Source organism: Oncorhynchus mykiss, chromosome 8 (assembly GCF_057628025.1).
Source record: "Oncorhynchus mykiss isolate SJ-2025 chromosome 8, ASM5762802v1, whole genome shotgun sequence".
NCBI lineage: Eukaryota > Metazoa > Chordata > Actinopteri > Salmoniformes > Salmonidae > Oncorhynchus > Oncorhynchus mykiss.
This window is the reverse complement of record NC_143029.1, coordinates 9,374,920-9,394,946: the sequence shown is the minus strand read 5'-3', so window position 1 is coordinate 9,394,946 and position 20,027 is coordinate 9,374,920. Positions and strand designations below refer to the sequence as shown.

At 42.4% G+C, this 20,027-nt stretch overlaps 1 protein-coding gene across 1 annotated transcript; it reads right to left on the bottom strand.

Moving 5' to 3' along the window:
• Positions 1-7,711: 7,711 nt before the first annotated feature.
• LOC110529326 (cholesterol 24-hydroxylase) lies at positions 7,712-17,347 on the bottom strand. The gene is made up of 15 exons (XM_036984678.2): positions 17,027-17,347; positions 16,699-16,776; positions 16,529-16,610; positions 16,252-16,325; positions 15,962-16,048; positions 15,721-15,859; positions 15,361-15,474; positions 15,060-15,222; positions 14,763-14,828; positions 12,922-12,994; positions 12,742-12,826; positions 11,698-11,808; positions 10,079-10,167; positions 8,478-8,544; positions 7,712-8,301 (listed from the first exon to the last, which is right to left on the bottom strand). The coding sequence occupies exons 1-15, from the start codon at positions 17,173-17,175 to the stop codon at positions 8,146-8,148; spliced, it is 1,533 nt and encodes a 510-aa protein (XP_036840573.1). The 5' UTR covers positions 17,176-17,347; the 3' UTR covers positions 7,712-8,145.
• Positions 17,348-20,027: the final 2,680 nt, after the last annotated feature.

The following is a 20,027-nucleotide window of genomic DNA, read 5'->3' as shown; positions in this document are numbered from 1 at the left end:
CTCCCTGTACACCAAGTCAGAACCATAGGATAAATACTGGGGGCATATAAGCAGACAATGAAAGCTCTTTCAATATTTGAGGGTGACATTTCTCTAAGACAGGCTATAGGCTAAATGTGCATCACCAAGTCAGAACAGTAGGTTAAGTTATGAGGAGAAAAGGGACCAAATGATTAGGGTGAGGCACATGAGCAGCGAACATACACTTAGTATTACTTTCTTAGCTACAGTATATATATCTCCCTGTCATATCACATCATTTATGCAGCAGCATACAATACATTTCTGGACTCACTTGAACAGGAAGGTGGTGTTACGGTCCTTTGTGGGCAAATTTTGTCATCAAAGTCTGGCATTCTCTGGATTTATGGTGCTTTCAAGACAACTGGGAACTGTTGAATCATGACGTCATTGATCTTCTGGTCGGAGCTCAAGAAAGAGGCCCGAGTTCCCGACTTAGAATTCTGAGTAGGATGACTTGTTCAAAACATATTTTCTCACCTCATATTTTCCCAAGATCTGGATTCTTAGCTTTGAGAAAAGAGGATTCCTCTAGGGGCGGGAGGGGTCAGGACGGGGGGTGAAAACTCAGTCTTTGTAGCCACGGCCAAATTATTAAGCAAGTCATGTGCTTTTGTATGGGTGACAATGAGTGTCGAATTTAGTCAATATTAAAAAGTATTGCAATTTGATAGGTGATGTTTATTTGATCTATACTGAACAAAAATATAAATGCAACATGCAAAGTGTTGTTCCCATGTTTCATGAGCTGAAATAAAAAGATCCCATAGAAAGTTTCCTTTGTAAAAAAAAGCTTATTTGGCAGAAATTTTGTCCACAAATGTCTTTACATCTCTGTTAGTGAGCATTTCTCCTTTGCCAAGATATTCCATCCACCTAACAGGTGTTGTATATCAAGAAGCTGATAAAACAGCATGACGAAGCATTATGAAGGTGCACCTTGTGCTCGGGACAATAAGAGGCTACTAAAATGTGTTATTTTGTCACACAACACAATGCCACAGATGTCTCAAGTTTAGAGGGAGCATGCAATTGCCATGCTGACTGCAGGAATTTCCACCAGAGCTGTTACCAGTGTATGTAATGTTAATTTCTCTACCATAAGCCGCCTCCAACATCATTTTAGAGAATACGTCCAACCGGCCTCACAACTGCGGACCACGTGTAACCACACCAGTCTAGCGTCTCCACATCCAGGATCGTCTGAGACCAGCCACCCAGACTGCTGATGCAGAAATTCTTAGTTTGTGCAAACCCACAGTTGCAAGGCTCTCCAGAGGGTAGTGGGTTCTGGGTTCTGCACAACGCATCACCGGGGGCAAACTACCTGCCCTCCAGCACACCTACAGCAGCCAATGTCACAGGAAAGCCAAAAAGATCATCAAGTACAACAACCACCCGAGCCCCTGCCTGTTCACACCACTGTCATCCAGAAGGCGAGGTCAGTACAGGTGCATCAAAGCTGGGACCAAGAGACTGAAAATCATCTCAAGGCCATCAGACTGTTAGACAGCCATCGCTAACATAGAGAGGCTGCTGCCAACAAACAGACTCAACTCTCTGGCCACTTAAATAAACAGACTTAATATAGTTATCACTAGTCACTTTAAATAACACCACTTTAATAACGTTTACATATCCTACATTACTATTCTCATATGTATATGCTGTATTCTACACCATCTACTGCATCTTGCCGATGCTGCACGACATCGCTCATCCATATATTTACAGTTGAAGTCGGAAGTTTACATACACTTAGGTTGGAGTCATTAAAACTTGTTTTTCAACCACTCCACAAATTTCTTAACAAACTATAGTTTTGGCAAGTCGGTTAGGACATCTACTTTGTGCATGACACAAGTTATTTTTACAACAATTGTTTACAGAAAGATTATTTCACTTATAATTCACTGTATCACTATTCCACTGGGTCAGAAGTTGACTGTGACTGTGTATTTCAAGGCCTACCTTCAAACTCAGTGCCTTTAAGGTTGACATCATGGGTAAATCAAAAGAAATCAGCCAAGACCCCAGAAAAAAAACGTTCATATGTACGCAAGTGTAAACACCATGGGACCACGCAGCCGTCATACCGCTCAGGAAGGAGACGCGTTCTGTCTCCTAGAGATGAACGTACTTTGGTGCGAAAAGTGCAAATCAATCCCAGAACAACAGCAAAGGACCCTTTGGGATTAGACCATTCACTTTGTGACTCCTCCAGTACCCCCCATTTCTACCATTGTTGTCACTTCCTGCTGGACCGCCACCGTCCGGGCTTCTGGTTTCTGGCCGTTGACGCACTTTTTCCTCACAGACAGGTGTGGATATGATGTTCCACGGATCCGTGTGCACTTATAGCAGCATCTCTGATCTGGGCCCCATTCAGCCCCTCGCCTCTCTATGTGTTGTTCGTCCCCCTCGCCGCATCTCCTCTCGGGCCTCTCTCAGCAGGTCCTGGGTATTCTGGTGAATTTCCACCGCGGTCGGCAATTCCTCCAGGCTCTGGGGGTTCTGCATGCCTACCGTCTTCTTTGTCTCGTATTGCAGGGCCCAAAGGTATTTATCCAGGACGAGCTTGTCGAGCATCGGGAGGGAGGGTACTTCCGTCAGTAGCCAGCCCATGGTCAGGCGCACCAGGTCGCTCATCTGAGCACGGCGGGAAAGGGTGGGGTCAAAGGCCCAGTCGTGGACCAGTTGTGCACGGCATAACGGCTCAGTATCTCCCGTTCGAGTCCCGCATAATTTGCGGCCTGGTCAGTGTTCAAATCAAAGTAGGCCTTCTGGGCCTTCACAGAGAGGTAGGGTGCCAACAGGCTGGTCCACTTGGGCTTGGGCCTTCCTTCCCTCTGTGCCATCCTCTTGAAGTTGCACAAATACGACTCCACGTCATCTTCCTCCCTTATCAGTTCCTGGTTCAGTTTCGGGCCACACTCCTGAGCCCTCCCAACCTTCAACTGGGCTACCTTCACTACCAGTCTGCAGTTTTGTTGGTGCTGCTCCTCCAGTGCTTGCTCCTGGAGAGCCTGTTGCTTCTGCTGGCAGAGGATGAACTGAGCCACCAGCTCCACCATGGTGATCTCCATACGCTTGAGCCCACAGCACCCAAAGCTACTGAGATGCAAGCATTCTCCAACATATGTGGTAAGCGCGCAGAGATTGACACAGAGACAGGGAGACTTTAGTCCGCAAAAACAACTTTCTAAGACAGAAAATAAGCATAACAAAGAGAATCACATAGGTTTGGCTCGGTCCCTCTTCTCTAATTTTGCTTGGTGTCGGTCTCTCCCCGTTCTCTCTCTCGCGGTGTGCCACCCGTGCTCCTTTTATTTGGCCTCCACGGCTGGTTGGCACTTTCCTCTAATTACCTCCACTTAGAGCTGTCCATGTCGGGGTGCCCAGCTCTCGTATTCCCAGCAGAGGGAGCCGACATCGCCTCACATACCTCCTCTCTATTACCATCCCCCGGGGTAAACCTCCTGGGATACCACAATATATTGAAGCAAAGCTTGGTCGCAAATGGGCCTTTCAAATTGACAATGACCCCAAGCATACTTCCAAAGTTGTGGCAAAATGGCTTAAGGACAACAAAGTCAAAGTTTTTGAGTGGCCATCACAAAGCCCTGACCTCAATCCCATAGAACATTTGTGGGCAGAACTGAAAAAGCGTGTGTGAGCACGGAGGACAAAAATGGGCCAAAATTCACCCAACTTATTGTGGGAAGCTTGTGGAAGGCTACCTGAAACGCTTGAATTGAAAGGCAATGCTCCCAAATACTAATTGAGTGTATGTAAACTTCTGACCCACTGGGAATGTGATGAAACAAAAAAAAGCTGAAATAAATAATTCTCTCCAATAGTACTCTGACAATTCAAATCAAATCAAAGTGTATTTGTCACGTGTGCCGAATACAACAGGTGTAGTAGACCTTACAGTGAAATGCCTACTTACATGCTCTAACCAATAGTGCAAAAAAGGTATGAGGTGAACAATGGGTAGGTAAAGAAATAAAACAACAGTTAAAAAACAGGCTATATACAGTAGCAAGGCTATAAAACTAGCGAGGCTACATGCAGACACCGGTTAGTCAGGCTGATTGAGGTAGTATGTACATGTAGATATGGTGAAAGTGACTATGCATATATGATGAACATAGAGTAGCAATGGCGTAAAAGAGGGGTTGGCGGGTGGTGGGTGGGACACAATGCAGATAGCCCGTTTAGCCAATGCGCGGGAGCACTGGTTGGTCGGTCCAATTGAGGTAGTATGTACATGAATGTATAGTTGAAGTGACTATGCATATATGATAAACAGAGCTGCAGCAGCGTAAAAAGAGGGGTTGGGGGATAGCTATTTGGTTACCTGTTCAGGAGTCTTATTGCTTCGGGGTAAAAACTGTTGAGAAGCCTTTTTGTCCTAGACTTGGCACTCCGGTACCACTTAACATGTGGTAGTAGAGAGAACAGTATATGACTAGGGTGGCTGGGGTCTTTGATAATTGTTAGGGCCTTCCTCTGACACCGTCTGGTGTAGAGTTCCTGGATGGCAGGCAGCTTAGCCCCAGTGATGTACTGGTCCGTACGCACTACCCTCTGTAGTGCCTTGCAGTCGGAGGCCGAGCAATTGCCGTACCAGGCAGTGATGCTCTCGATGTTGCAGCTTTAGAACCTTTTGAGGATCTCAGCACCCATGACAAATCTTTTTAGATTCCTGAGGCGGAATAGGCTTTGTCGTGCCCTCTTCACGACTGTCTTGGTGTGTTTGAGCCATTTTAGTTTGTTGTTAATGTGGACACCAAGGAACTTGAAGCGCTCAACCTGCTCCATTACAGCCCCGTCGATGAGAATGGGGGCGTGCTCGGTCCTCCTTTTCCTGTAGTCCACAATCATCTCCTTAGTCTTGGTTACGTTGAGGGATAGGTTGTTATTCTGGCACCACCCGGCCAGGTCTCTGACCTCCTCCTTATAGGCTGTCTCGTCGTTGTCGGTGATCAAGCCTACCACTGTTGTGTCGTCTGCAAACTTAATGATGGTTTTTGCAGTCGTGACTGCATGGTCGTGGGTGAACAGGGAGTACAGGAGGGGACTGAGCACGCACCCCTGGGGAGCTCCAGTGTTGAGGATCAGCGGGGCAGATGTGTTGCTATCTACCCTCACCACCTGGGGGAAGCCCGTCAGGAAGTCCAGGATCGAGTTGCAGAGGAAGGTATTTAGTCCCAGGTTCCTTAGCTGAGTGATGAGCTTTGAGGGTACTATGGTGTTGAACGCTGAGCTGTAGTCAATGAATACTATTCTCACATAAGTGTTCCTTTTGTTCAGGTGGGAAAGGGCAGTGTGGAGTGCAGTAGAGATTGCATCATCTGTGGATCTGTTTGGGCGGTATGCAAATTGGAGTGGGTCTAGGGTTTGTGGGATAATGGTGTTGATGTGAGCCATTACCAACCTTTCAAAGCACTTCATGGCTACGGACGTGAGTGCTATGGGTCTGTAGTCATTGAAGCAGGTTGCCTTTGTGTTCTTGGGAACGGGGACTACGGTGGTCTGCTTGAAACATGTTGGTATTACAGACTCAATCAGGGACATGTTGAAAATGTCAGTGAACACACCTGCCAGTTGGTCAGGACATGCCTGGAGCACATGTCCTGGAAATCCATCTGGCCATGCAGCCTTGTGTATGTTGACCTGTTTAAAGGTCTTACTCACATCAGCTACGGAGAGCGTGATCACACAGTTGTCCGGAACAGCTGATGCTCTCATGCATGCCTCAGTGTTGCTTGCCTCGAAGCGAGCATAGAAGTGATTTAGCTCATCTGGTAGGATCGTGTCACTGGGCAGCTCGCGGCTGTGCTTCCCTTTGTAGTCTGTAATACTTTGCAAGCCCTACCACATAAGACGAGCGTCGGAGCCGGTGTAGTATGATTCAATCTTAGCCCTGTATTGACGCTTTGCCTGTTTGATGGTTTGTCACAGGGCATAGCAGGATTTCTTGTAAGCTTCTGGATTAGAGTCCTGCACCTTGAAAGCGGCAGCTCTACCCTTTAGCTCAGTACGAATGTTGCCTGTAATCCATGGCTTCTGGTTGGGGTATGTACGTACAGTCACTGTGGGGATGACGCCCTCAATGCACTTATTGATAAAGGTGTATGTCAACTTCTGACTTCAACTGTATATGTACATATTCTTATTCATCCCTTTACATTAGTGTGTATAAGATAGTTGTTGTGAATTTGTTAGGTTACTTGTTAGACTGCATAGTCGGAACTAGAAGCACAAGCATTTCACTACACTCTACTAACCATGTGTATGTGATGAGGCTAGCATAGCACCTTCTCTGTTGAAATTTGAGACGGTCTATACATGTACATGAGGCTAGTAGCATAGCATCTCACTCTCTACCGAATACTGGTGGTGACGTCAATACCTCACATCGGATATTTAAAAATGTATTAAAATAACGAGATGTTTCCACCAATCCAAAGAAAGGAATAGGAGGGAGCTTCACAGCCCACCATTCCGCCCTGTGGACAACGAATCCCATTGTTAGAGCAGAGATGCAGGCATCTCATCACTATATCCAGTATCTGTGCTACCAGTCTACTTGTCCACTTTTAAAGCTGCAATTAAGGCAATTTATACCATTTTTACAATACATTCACAGATTGCACAACACACTGTGTGCCCTCAGGCCCCTACTCCACCACTACCACATATCTACAGTACTAAATCCATGTGTATGCATAGTGCTTATGTTATCGTGTGTGTGTGTGTGTGTGTGCGCATGTGTCTGTGCCAATCTTTGCATTGCTTCACAGTCCCCGTTGTTCCATAAAGTGTTTTTTATCTGTTTATAAAATCTAATTTTACTGCTTTCGTTGGTTACTTGATGTGGAATAGAGTTCCATGTAGTCATGGCTCTATTTAATACTGTGTGCCTCCCATAGTCTGTTCTGGATTTGGGGACTGTGAAGAGACCTCTTGTGGCATGTCTTGTGTGGTATGCATGGGTGTCCGAGCTGTGTTCCAGTAGTTTAGACAGACAGCTCAGTCTATTCAACATTTCAAAACCCCTCCACTTTCAGCTAGGAGAGATTGACATGCATATTATTATTATTATCTCTCTGTGTACATCTAAGGGCCAGCCGAGCTGCTCTGTTCATAGCCAATTGTAATTTTCCTAAGTCTTTTTTTTGTGGCACCTGACCACACGACTGAACGGGTAGTCAAGGTGTGACAAAACTAGGGCCTGTAGGACCTTCCTTGTCGATAGTGCTGTTAAGAAGGCAGAGCATCACTTTATTATAGACAGACTTCTCCCCATCTTAGGGACTTTTGACCATGACAGTTTACAATCTAGTGTTACTCCAAGCAGTTTAGTCATCTCAACGTGCTCAATTTCCACATAATTTAGTACCAGATTTAGTTCAGGTTTAGTGAGTGTTTTGTTCCAAATATAATGCTTTTCGTTTTAGAAATATTTAGGGCTAACTTATTCCTTGCCACCCACTCTGAAACAAACTTCAGCTCTTTGTTGAGTGTTGCAGTCATTTCAGTCGAAATTGAAAAAAGCAAGGTCTTATGGGTGTAAACAAGAAAGATACAAAACATGAGAATGAATGTTCTTGGTTTGTCTGCAGGTTCACAGCGACACCTTGTGGATTAAAGTATTCTAATCTTCTGGAGCTCAGTGATGTTTGGTCAATTATTTTATTAAAATATAGTAAATTCACTCCAACAGAGGCACTGTGGTAATGTTGGTTAGGAAGTTCATCAAAGAAGTTAATATATACTTTATAAATCTCTTTATATTATGTGATAAATGGTATACTGCATAGTAACTACATGATAAGGGTAAATTAACAACATGGAATCGGCACAAATACAAACACTCCTATGTCAAGTCTGTCCTAGTAACTCTTCATCACATAGAACCATCATATTTAAGATATTATTTCATCATTGATAAAAAGAATAAACAATTGTTCAAAATCCATTTTCATAAAAAATAGCTAGATATTTGAATAAGGTGCTTCATTGAAAAAGAGATAATTTGCTCCACTAGGAAGTATAAAAAATAAGACAAGTATGTTATAGAGAAGTGCTAGTCATGTTCAGGTCCCAGTCAGGTCAGGCTGCGGGTGTCTGTCCTCTGTGTCTGATGTTACACACCACTCCACTCTTTGGTCTCAAAGTCCCAGTGTCCAGGATGTCAAAGGACTGGCCAGGGAGCAGGTTGAAGTCAAACCTCTGGAGCAGCTTGGCCATCACTACCTTGGCCTCCATCTGTGAACAACAGATCTCTTTACAGGATGACAAATCTGGTGTGCTCAACTATAAAACAAAGTATATAATGGAGGCAGAAGTCCAGGAGTAATCTAACTAGGATGGATAATAGGATCAGCAGAGAACAATCCCAAATAAAGTTGTTTCAATGTATTTCATACGGACAGTGTGCTCACCTGTGCGAAGCTCTGTCCCAGACATGAGCGTGGTCCCAGGGCGAAGGGGTAGTAGCAGTAATAGGGTCTTCAGGACAGAAACAAACACAATATGTCTGTTAGCTCTTAAAAAGTGACTGAACGCACAGAGTCCAAATGTGTTTTTCTGTTGCTCATTAAGATAAACTAGATTTCAGTTTTGGGGGTGTGGTTCGATATAACAGTTGCTGATGTTTGTCCCCCATGAGACCAGGTGGTGTAAAGTACGAAGTTCATCCCTTCTCCCTCTGATTGGGTAGACTCACTAAACACAAATGCTTCGATTGTAAATTATGTCGGAGTGTTGAACTGTGACCCTGGCTATCCGTAGATTAAGAAAACAAGAATATCGTGCCGTCTGGTTTTACTTTTGATACTTAAGGACACTTAAAACCAAATACTTTTAGACTTTTACTCAAGTAGTATTTTACTGGGTGACTTTTACTTGTACTTGAGTCATTTTCTTTTAGGGTATCTTTACTTTTACTACAGTTTGAAAATTGGGTACTTTTCCCACCACTGCATGAGACACCATAAGAACAAAGCCCGTATCACTTCCTCAAAATAGTCCAAGTTAACTCAAGAAATCTGTAATTAATTGTGTTTTTTGTCGACAAGGTTTTAGTCACGCAATTTTACATCTAGTTAAGGTGTTTAGTGCAGTATTTCTCAAGTAAAAAATGCGCTACATGTTGTCTTTCGTAAACAAAGTCTGATCCACTGTTCTGCCATCGGATAGAGCGTAATCACCACAGCTGTTTATCCCGTGTTAGTGGGCGAAATCATAACCCAACCACCATGTAAGTCATGACGAACTTTGACTTCATGACCAAAAGTAGCCCTTTCCTGCAATCACTGATCAAAAGTGCCGTCTTTGGCCTCATGCGTGGAATATAGTGGCTGGAGCTTTGTCAGAGTGACCATTGAGTTCTTGGTCACCTCGCTGACCAAGCCCCTTCTCCCCCGATTGCTCAGTTTGGCCGGGTGGTCAGCTCTAGGGAGAGTCTTGGTGGTTCAAAACTTCTTCCATTTAAGAATGATGGAGGCCACTGTCTTCTTGGGGGCCTTCAATGCTGCAGACATTTCTTTGGTACCCTACCCTAGATCTGTGCATCGACACAATCCTGTCTCGGAGCTCTATGGACAATTGCGTCAACCACATGGCTTGGTTTTTGCTCTGACATGCACTGTCAACAGTGGGACCTTATATATACAGGTGTGCGTCTTCCTAAATCATGTCCATTCAATTGAATTTACCACAGGTGGACTCCAATCAAGTTGTAGAAACACCTGAAGGATGATCAACGGAAACAGGATGCACCTGAGCTCAATTTTGCAAAAATGTCTAAAAACCTTTTTTTCCTTCGTCATTATGGGGTATTGTGTGGAGATTGATGAGGGAAATAGTTTTTTAAATACATTTTAGAATAAGTCTGTAACGTAACAAAATGTGGAAAAAGTGAAGTGGTCTGAATATTTTCTGGATGTAATGTATGCCAGTTTCAACGAGAGAAGTTCTGCTTTAATCAATTCAAATGTTGTAAAGAAACAATAAAACAATGAAAACGTATCGTGTGACTTACTTGGCAGCGTCTGGATGGAACCTCTCAGGGTCAAACTTCAGCGGGTCCTCAAAGAACTTATCCAACCTTCCACAGACATACGAACTGAACTGTAAACAGACAAGATAGGGGCAAACAAAAGATTTAAGACACTTTAGGAAATAAAATAAGTACACCCACACCCAAAATAGTTAATGAGGTGTTGACTACACTGTTAAGATGAAATTCATTGTAACACCAAAACTGTTTCAATGTGCTTTGTGTTGTAGCCACGACAGACAAAGATATATAATTAAGAAAACTTTACTAGGCATGTTGTCAACCAGCACATGAATAAAGTAAGTAAAAACTGGTTTCCGTTTCCTGTGTAACATCAATATGAGTAACATCAATATTGCTACATTAACTAGTGACAACTGAGCTGCCACCAACTTGAAGGAGACGAAACCATATCTTTGCTGGAGTATTGAAACACATGACACGGTGTGTTGTAACACCACTAAATCAAATATTGTGCAACACCTTGCCAGGGACTGGGAGCACTAACAGAACAGGTTGAACACACTACTTTGGTGTTTCGAGTTCTGTTTAGAGCAGAATTAGATCCCTTCTCTTTTGTTGTCATTTCCTTTGTCTATGTGGGAATGGGTGCTGTCCTCATTGAACGTCAAAATGCCTGACAGTTTTGATATCCGTTCATCATGATCCATTACACAACAAACTGCTTAATACCAATATAGAAATAGACTTCCTTCTTCAAACATGTACACAACATTGTGAAAGAATCATAGTCTAAAACAATCCTCTAAAAACAGAGTCATGCGTCAAGATAAGAAATGCAACGTGATTAAAACAAAAGACTTCCAATGAGTTCAATCAATCTATTGTCTCTCACTTTGGTTATCCTCATAAAAGATAATTACATTTTGAGTAACATATGCAGTTGGATTTACATTACTTTGGTAAAATTAAATTAACAAATCATTGAAATGACTTGCATTTGTAAACCATTGATTGTATGAGAAACACAATTTTTGAGTGTTGATGCTTTTACATTCACTGAACCCCCAAAATGGGTTTTCACAACGCTCTCTTAAAAACACCCATATTCAGGATGAAGAACCACTTTGGGTGTTTCAGAGTTCCTACACTTCTGTTTTAAAACACATTCTGTGTATTAACATTTTACATTCAAACACCCAGATCTCAGCTTAGGTGCACTACCTGTCATGGTTTCATTACACAATCATGGTGTTTTGAGAAATTCTGTTTACATTCTATGTTAACATAAGAAAAGTCAATGATACAATGATGCTACATTGAGGTATGAGCCATACTGGCTTAGACAAGGATACTTCATTCCTTTACTCCATTGAGGTATGAGCCACACTGGCTTAGACAAGGATACTTCATTCCTTTACTACATTGAGGTATGAGCCACACTGGCTTAGACAAGGATACTTCATTCCTTTACCACATTGATGTATGAGCCACACTGGCTTAGACAAGGATACTTCATTACTTTACTACATTGAGGTACCACAACGTATCACATGTTAACACCACAACTAAACTTACAGATATTAATCATACAACAACAGTCATCACTCCTCCACATTGTTTTTGAGGTGACTACTCACAAAGCATGAGACTCCTGCTGGGATGGGGATGCCGTTGATGACAATGTCGTTAGGGATGAAACGAGAAGTGCCTGGTGCTGTAGGGTACAACCTTAGAGTCTCCTTCAAAACCTGATGGGGGGGGGGGGGGTGATATGAATCAAACACAACATGCTGATTAATTGACGATGTGAAGAGTTACCTTTTCTTTTCGTCCTAAACTTGGTGCTCCGGTACCGTTTGCCATGCGGTAGCAGAGAGAACAGTCTCTGACTTGGGGGACTGGAGGTTTTGACAATTTTTTGGGCCTTCCTCTGACACCGCATAGTATATAGGTCCTGGATGTCAGGAAGCTTGGTCCCAGTGATGTACTGGGCCGTACACACTACCCTCTGTAGCGCCTTCCGGTCAGATGCCGAGTAATTGCCATACGAAGCGGTAATGCAACCGTTCAGGATGCTCTCGATGGTGCAGCTGTAGAACTTTCAGAGGATCTGGGGACCCATGCCAAATATTTTCAGTCTCTTGATGGGGAAAAGGTGTTGTCGTGCCCTCTTCACAACTGTCTTGGTGTGTTTGGACCATGATAGTTTGTTGGTAATTTGGTGATGTGGACACCAAGGTATTTGAAACTCTCGACCCGCTCCAATTCAGTCTAGTCAATGTTTATGTGGCCTGTAAGGCCCTTCTTATCCTATAGTCCACGATCAGCTCCATTGTCTTGCTCACATTGAGAGAGAGGTTGTTGTCTGTCTCATCGTTGTCAGTGATCAGGCCTACCACTGTTGTGTCATCAGCAAACGTAATAATGGTGTTGGAGTGGTGGGTGAACAGGGAGTACAGGAGGGGACTAAGCACACACACAAAATAGCACATTTCGCTGGCATCTCCTCCAGCGCCATTCTATCAACCATCGTACAACATTGTATAACGTACAATATGGTTTCTGTGTACAGATGCCAGTTCCAATTCTGAGTCCTTGATCTGGTTTGTAGCTCCATTGCTGTCACTGTCAGGTCAATGACAAGACAGCACACACGAACCTGGGACAGGTAGATCATTTACCTGAGACAGGTAGGTCATTTTCCCCAGGTCGTCAAAGCTGATTTCCTGTTTCATCCCGATGACGTCATCCACTTCCTGCTTCACCCTGGAAATGGCAGAGACACTCACAAACTCAACCAACCTGTTTTTATTACAGAAATGATCAATACCGAAAATAGAAAGGATGAAAACAAGTCCTACTTTGTCAGTATCTCAGGCAGCCTTCCCAGTTCCATGACGGCAAAAGCTAGTTGATTGGCTGTTGTCTCTTGCCCTGTCATGATTAAAACAACAAAATTACTGTGACTGTTGTTTCTTCAAATTTCAAATGAGCTCAAAAAACTATACTATGGAGATCGATTTAATATATATATATATATACACACAGTTTAAGTCGGAAGTTTACAAACACTTAGGTTGGAGTCATTAAAATTTGTTTTTCAAAAACTCCACAAATTTCTTGTTAAAAAACTATAGTTTTGGCAAGTCGGTTAGGAAATCTACTTTGTCAATGACAAGAGTAAGTTTTCCAACAATTGTTTACAGACAGATTATTTCACTTATAACTCACTGTATCACAATTCCAGTGGGTCAGAAGTTTACATACACTAAGTTGACTGTGCCTTTAACAGCTTGGGAAATTCCAGAAAATGATGTCATGGCTTTGGAAGCTTCTGATAGGCTAATTGACATCATTTGAGTCAATTGAAGGTGTACCTGTGGATGAATTTCAAGGCCTACCTTCAAACTCAGTGCCTCTTTCCTTGACATCATGGGAAAATCAAAAGAAATCAGCCAAGACCTCAGAAAAAAATGTGTAGACTTCCAAAAGTCTGGTTCATCCTTGAGAGCAATTTCCAAGGTACCATGTTCATCAGTACTAACAATAGTATACAAGTATAAACACCATGGGACCATGCAGCTGTCATACCGCTCAGGAAGGAAACACATTCTGTCTCCTAGAGATGAACGTACTTTGGTGCGAAAAGAGCAAATCAATCCCAGAACAACAGCAAAGAAACTTGTGAAGATGCTGGAGGAAACTGGTACAAAAGTATCTATATCCACAGTAAAACGAGTCCTATAGCGACATAACCTGAATGGCCGCTCAGCAAGGCAGAAGCCATTGCTCCAAAACCGCCATAAAAAAAGCCAGACTACGGTTTGCAACTGCACATGGGGACAAAGATCATACTTTTTGGAGAAATGTCCTCTGGTCTGATGAAACAAAAATACAACTGTTTGGTCATAACGACCATCGTTTTGTTTGGAAGAAAAAAGGGATGCTTGCAAGGCGAAGAACACCATCCCAACCGTGAAGCATGGGGGTTGCAGCATCATGTTGTGGGGGTGCTTTGCAAGAAGGGACTGGTGAACTTCAAAAAATAGATGGAATCATGAGGTAGGAAAATTATGTGAATATATTGAAGCGACATCTCAAGACATCAGTCAGGAAGTTAAAGCTTGGTCGCAAATGGGTCTTCCAAATGGACAATGATCCCAAGCATCATTTCAAAGTTGTGGCAAAATAGCTTAAGGACAACAAAGTCAAGGTATTGGAGTGGCCATCACAAAGCCCTGATCTCAATCCAATATAGACTTTGTGGGCAGAACTGAAAAAGTGTGTGCGAGCAAGGAGGCCTACAAACCTGACTCAGTTACACCAGCTCTGTCAGGAGGAATGGGCCAAAATTCACCCAACTTATTGTGGGAAGCTTGTGGAAGGCTACCCGAAACGTTTGACCCAAGTTTTAAAAAATTTAAAGGCAATGCTACCAAATACTAATTGAGTGTATGTAAACTTCTGACCCACTGGGAATGTGATGAAAGAAATTAAGGCTGAAATAAATAATTCTCTACTATCATTCTGACATTTCACATTCTTAAAATAAAGTGGCTAACTGACCTAAATCAGGGAATTTTTACTAGGATTAAATGTCAGGAATTGTAAAAACTGAATGTGGTGTATGTAAACCTCCGACATCAACTGTATATATATATTTATATAAATAAAGTATAGCACTTGTTTCAGGGAGACGTACCCGCAATGAAAAACGTCACAAAGTTGTCCAGCATAAGCTCCTCATCATCGTTTGCTATGTTTTCCTCTGAAATTATGGAAATATATCAGTTTACAGCATTGAGACAATAGTGCTACTGAACCTCATCAATTACATGACTGTTTTAGCAAACACTTGTCCCACAATGTCACATGCAGAGCCACAGGTAAAAGGTCTCCAATGTTAGCCTGGTCCCAGATCTGTTTGTGCCGACTTGAACAGTGGCAGGAGTTGGCAAGACGGCACGAACAGATCTAGGATCAGGCTACTACAACATGCCTTTGCCAGCCGTCTTGAGGATCTGTGTGAGGATGTCTTTTGGAACGTCCTCTCCGTTTTGGACGGCCATTTTCCTCTCGTTGATCCACTGTCTGCCTGTCGAACGCAGCAGCTGACAAGACTTCTTCACCTCGTTGATGAACTTCTTGTTCTTTGGGTAGAGCTACATATGTAGGATCTTAATTTGATTACTCTTTAACACAGGATTTTATCTGATGAAACTGTAGGATTTCAAATAGATCAATTCAATAAGCCATCGTTCTCGAGAAGCATCACCAACATCTTTGATGCCATTATTTACCTGGAAGGTGAAGTCTCTGACATAGTGGACCATTCCCTTCAGACACATCTCTATAGCGTTGGGGAACGGAGAGTCACTCTCCTTCAGCAGATCCAGCTCCACTCCAAACGCCACCTACAGATGAGATAAAAACAGAGGATTGACAACATGATAAGGTAAAACTCCTGGTTCTAGTTATGCTAATTATAGCTAGCACATTGGCATGGTGAGACTAAATTGTATATAGCTTAGGTAATGAGTGTGTTATAACTGCCTGTTATGACAATTTTACTGTCAGATATACAAACAAATGTAGCTTTCAGAAATAATAAAGTGTAAGGGCAGTGTGGGGATTTGAGGGTAACAGGAAGTGACCGTTACCTTAGTGATGACATCCAGTGTCACACAGTTGAACATGTGTTGCATGTTGGCAGCTGTGTTGTTGTCAGCCATGTCCGCCAGTTTATCCATCAGCTTCTCTGCCCTCTCGTTGAACGCACCCATCTGACCCCGCAGGTACCTAACAATACACAGGAATGATGGATGGATGAACAGATGGATGGCTGGATGGATTGATCAATGGAGTGATCAATGAGTCGATTGATCAATTATAGTGACTTACAGACTGCTGAAGGCAGGGTCCATTATTCTTCGCTGTTTGTACCACTCATCATGATTCTGTGCTGTGATCAGGCCATTTCCAAAAAACCTATGAAGAAGAAGGACAACAGAGTATTTACCCTAAGACTGAATTAACTGACCAGTGACCAAGTTGTCCTGTTTGAATGTCTATATGCTCTGTAGGCTACGCATGCAATAACCAGCATTAGGAGGGATTGTGTTGAAAGAGTTTGTACCAACCAAAACATTGAAACAATAAATAGTAGTAGGAAGTACATTTAGAGGACTCACCTCTGTCCAAACAGGTTGAAGAGACGCTTATAGACCTGTGAGTCTTTGGGGTACTTAGGTGACATCAGGACTTCCTGTGGAGACAAATAAAAGTGTCCTTTTGGTTTGAAGGGGGAATTGGTTATTTTACAGCACTTTCATTTCGGAAATTAACATGGTAAAATGTATGATTACACTAATCTTGGTTAACCCAGAACTAAAATCTTGCTTAATTTGGTCAGGTGTTTACGTAGTCAGTCCATCAGAGATTATAATTACAGTAATTTCACAGGTTTACCTTGGTGGTATCAGGGCAGGTCACACACAGCACCACAAAATGCAAACCGTTGATACGGTACACCGGTCCATATGTCTCAGCCCTGTCAAAGATAAAATATATCTTTATTTATTGTCCCAGAATATTCTGTCCCAGAATAAACAACACCTGATTCATAGCATTCAACAAACCATTCCAGAAATTTGTCGTGGACAACTCGACCATTGCTCATCTCCCTCAGCATGGTTGGGGAATGACCAAATATAAAACTGGGGGAGAACAAGAGACGGGTTAATAACTGAAAAATAAGAACGTTATGACATGAGTGATACCTTCACCTAGTGAAAATGAAAAAGACAGGTGAAACAGCGACCCTGACTGCTGTTGAGGTCAACTTTCACCTACTGTAGTTCCTTATCAACAAATCCAATGCGTTATGTCGCCACTCAGTATAGTTGAAACTAACATTTAGCTAAAGCATTTTAAAATAAATATTCAAGTTACATCATACTGACTCACCTATCCCTTGGTGGTCCCGGTATGTGATCATATTTCAGATGAATATATTTTATGTAAAGACAAAAACAGAGAAATGCGATGAAAATCAATCCAAGCAGGCAAATAAACAAATAACCGATCCAACCTGCAAAGAAAGAGAAAAGGGCCATATTTCCGAAGACTCGGTAGCTCGCGGTGAGCCTGCAAACCAGTTATGTGTTGTCGTTTCTTTTTGGACGGAATTTGGTCACCCGTAGTACTAGTAGTAGAGAGATATGTGAAGCGAGAGGGTTTACTCTGCATAAAATATGTCCACGTTAAGCAGATCGTTAATTATTAATTATTTTTGGCTGCGGTTCTGCATTTTCTGGAACCACACTTGTGTGGAGCAAGATAGCTGCCAAAAGGTTGAATATACATATCGTTAAGAATGTAAGAAAATCCATATGTAAATTGTTAGGATTGTAAGAAAAGCCATGCGTGAAACATGAAATGTAAACGCTAAAATAGATCTGTAAAAGTACAAATCCTATGTTCCGACTATGAATGAACATTAACACGTTCAATTCTTACTTTACAACTGCCTTCACTCGGTTATAGATCTTTTAAATACAGTTCATTCGGGAAAGTATTCAGACCCCTTCCCTTTTTCCACATTTGTGAACCGTTTCAGGAAACTAGGCATATGTCGCAGGTCACTACTTAACAGGAAAGCCGTTTGAAAGTAAACATATTATTCTAATCAAAATGTGTTTTTGGGCAGAAATGCCTTCTTGAACATGTGAACTTTCATGTGCCTTACAAACAAACTTGTATGCCATCTGTAAATATGAATCAAATTGTTAAATTACGAGCCTAGTTTGTTTAGCCACAGAAAAAGTTGACAACCTTCCCGCAAGCCATGATAGGCTGAGATAATGAGTGGGCTGGACATGCCGAGAGATGAGTTTGGATTTGTCTGCCAAATAGCACACTTCTGTCTATTTGAGCTGGTCACTATGTCTAGGTAATCCTGTCTAACTCAGATTGTTTATTTATTTATATATTATGTAGTAAAACTGCTTAAATGTTGCTCACCACTTTCTGAAGGACCAAGTTTTGAAATTAGTGATAATCGAGCATGATAGCTAAGGAGATGGAGAAAACACCTATCTCCAGATTACATCTTCAAACTAAGGGCAACCATGGTATCCGACAGGAGATGTGTCCATCCATGAATGATGTGCACTGGTAAGATACTCTAGCTAGCTACATTTTCAGATATTACACGTTTCTAATTTTGACAGAAAGTGGTTTCATTTCAAGGTAAAGTGTACTGTTAGCTAGCTAATGTTAGCTGGCTGGCTCGCTATCTAATGTTACATGTATGATCTAATTATTTGTATCTCAGAGCCATTTGCTTGGCTAGCTATAGCCTAATATTAGCTAGTTAATTAACATCGAACCTGATTGGTTAGCTACCTGCAGATTCATGCAGGGTAGTAACATCATGAGTTGGGATTATGGTTCATTGTTTACCTAGCTAGCTAGCTACATGTCTTAACAAAAGACTCCACTACGCAAGTAACCATTTCTGTTGCGTTTGTAAATTCAGTCTGGCCATCTTTCAGAGCACTCTCGTCTGTGTGCCAGAGCACAGAGTAACTGATGAATTTACGAACACTCAACACACGTTCAATATGAGTAAACGTCGGCAAAAAGTGTAATTAAATTGTTTCCAGCAGCACAGTTACAGGCACCAATGCTCTGGAAAACATGAAAACAGCCTAACCAGCTCTGCTTGGGCGTGTAATGTTTAGAGTGGGGTGTTCTCTCATTTGTGTCTGGAAGTAACTAGCAAGCTAGCCAATGTTAACCAGCTAGCTTGTGTGCTTGAGTGCCGTTATGAGGTCAGAACGTTTGGATCAACCCTACTCATCGGCCAGAGCGTGCGGTGTGCGCTCTGAACCTCTCAGAGAGCTAAACTCTCTGAATTTACCAACGGATAATCTGACAGCGCATTTGCAGTCACCAACGCTCTGGATAACATAACCGCTTAACCAGCTCTTCTGGGGCGAGTAATGTTCATTGAGCTGTTGTCTCATTTGTGTCTGGAAGTTCGCTAGGGTGCTTAACTGCTGTTGTTAGTACAGACTGCTCAGATCAACCCTTAAAGAGATGGGTGGAGCTAAATCTTAAGAGGGTGTGAACGATGCTGAATGGGTGGGGCTAAATCTTAAGAGGGTGTGAAAAAACATGCACCAAAACATGCAAAGGCCATTTTCTCAAAAGTGAGTTTGCAAGTTTATCAACTTTCAAAGCAGAATTACTTTCCCATTGTTCCTCAACTGTAGGGTATGATATGCCACTGTGTTGCTCTGAGTCTACTTTTATCCAATGTAAAAAACACAATTTAATTTGAGCCGGTTGGTCACATTTTGTTACGTTACAGCCTTATTCTAAAATTGATTAAATTAAATCTTTACCTCATTTATCTATACACAATAACCCATAATGACAAAGCAAAAACGGTTTTTTTTAAAGTAAAAAATAAATAAAATTAAACACAGAAATACCTTATTTACATAAAAAACTGAGCCCATGTGCATCCTGTTTCCATTGATCATCCTTGAGATGTTTCTCCAACTTGGAGTCCACCTGTGGTAAATTCAATTGATTGGACATGATTTGGAAAGGCACACACCTGTCTATATAAGGTCCCACAGTTGACAGTGCATGTCAGAGCAAAAACCAAGGCATGAGGTTGAAGAAATTGTCCATAGAGCTCAGAGACAGGATTGTGTCGAGGCACAGATCTGGGGAAGGATACCAAAATATTTCTGCAGCATTGAAGGTCCCCAAGAACACAGTGGCGTCCATCATTCTTTAACAGAAGAACAGTTTGGAACCACCAAGACTCTTCCTAGAGCTGGCCGCCTGACCAAACAGAGAAATCGGGGGAGATCAGGGATGTGACCAAGAACCTGATGGTCACTAACAGAGCTCCAGAGTTCCTCTGTGGAGACGAGAGAACCTCCCAGAA

Excerpts from the sequence above, each read along its gene's own strand:
- LOC110529326 (XM_036984678.2), bottom strand. The coding sequence starts at position 17,175 with ATGGCCCTTTTCTCTTTCTTTGCAGGTTGGATCGGTTATTTGTTTATT. Across the intron at positions 16,611-16,698 it reads CACGACAAATTTCTGGAATG|GGCTGAGACATATGGACCGG; the intron begins GTTTGTTGAATG and ends TATCTTTGACAG. Across the intron at positions 15,475-15,720 it reads CACTGGATGTCATCACTAAG|GTGGCGTTTGGAGTGGAGCT; the intron begins GTAACGGTCACT and ends TCTCATCTGTAG.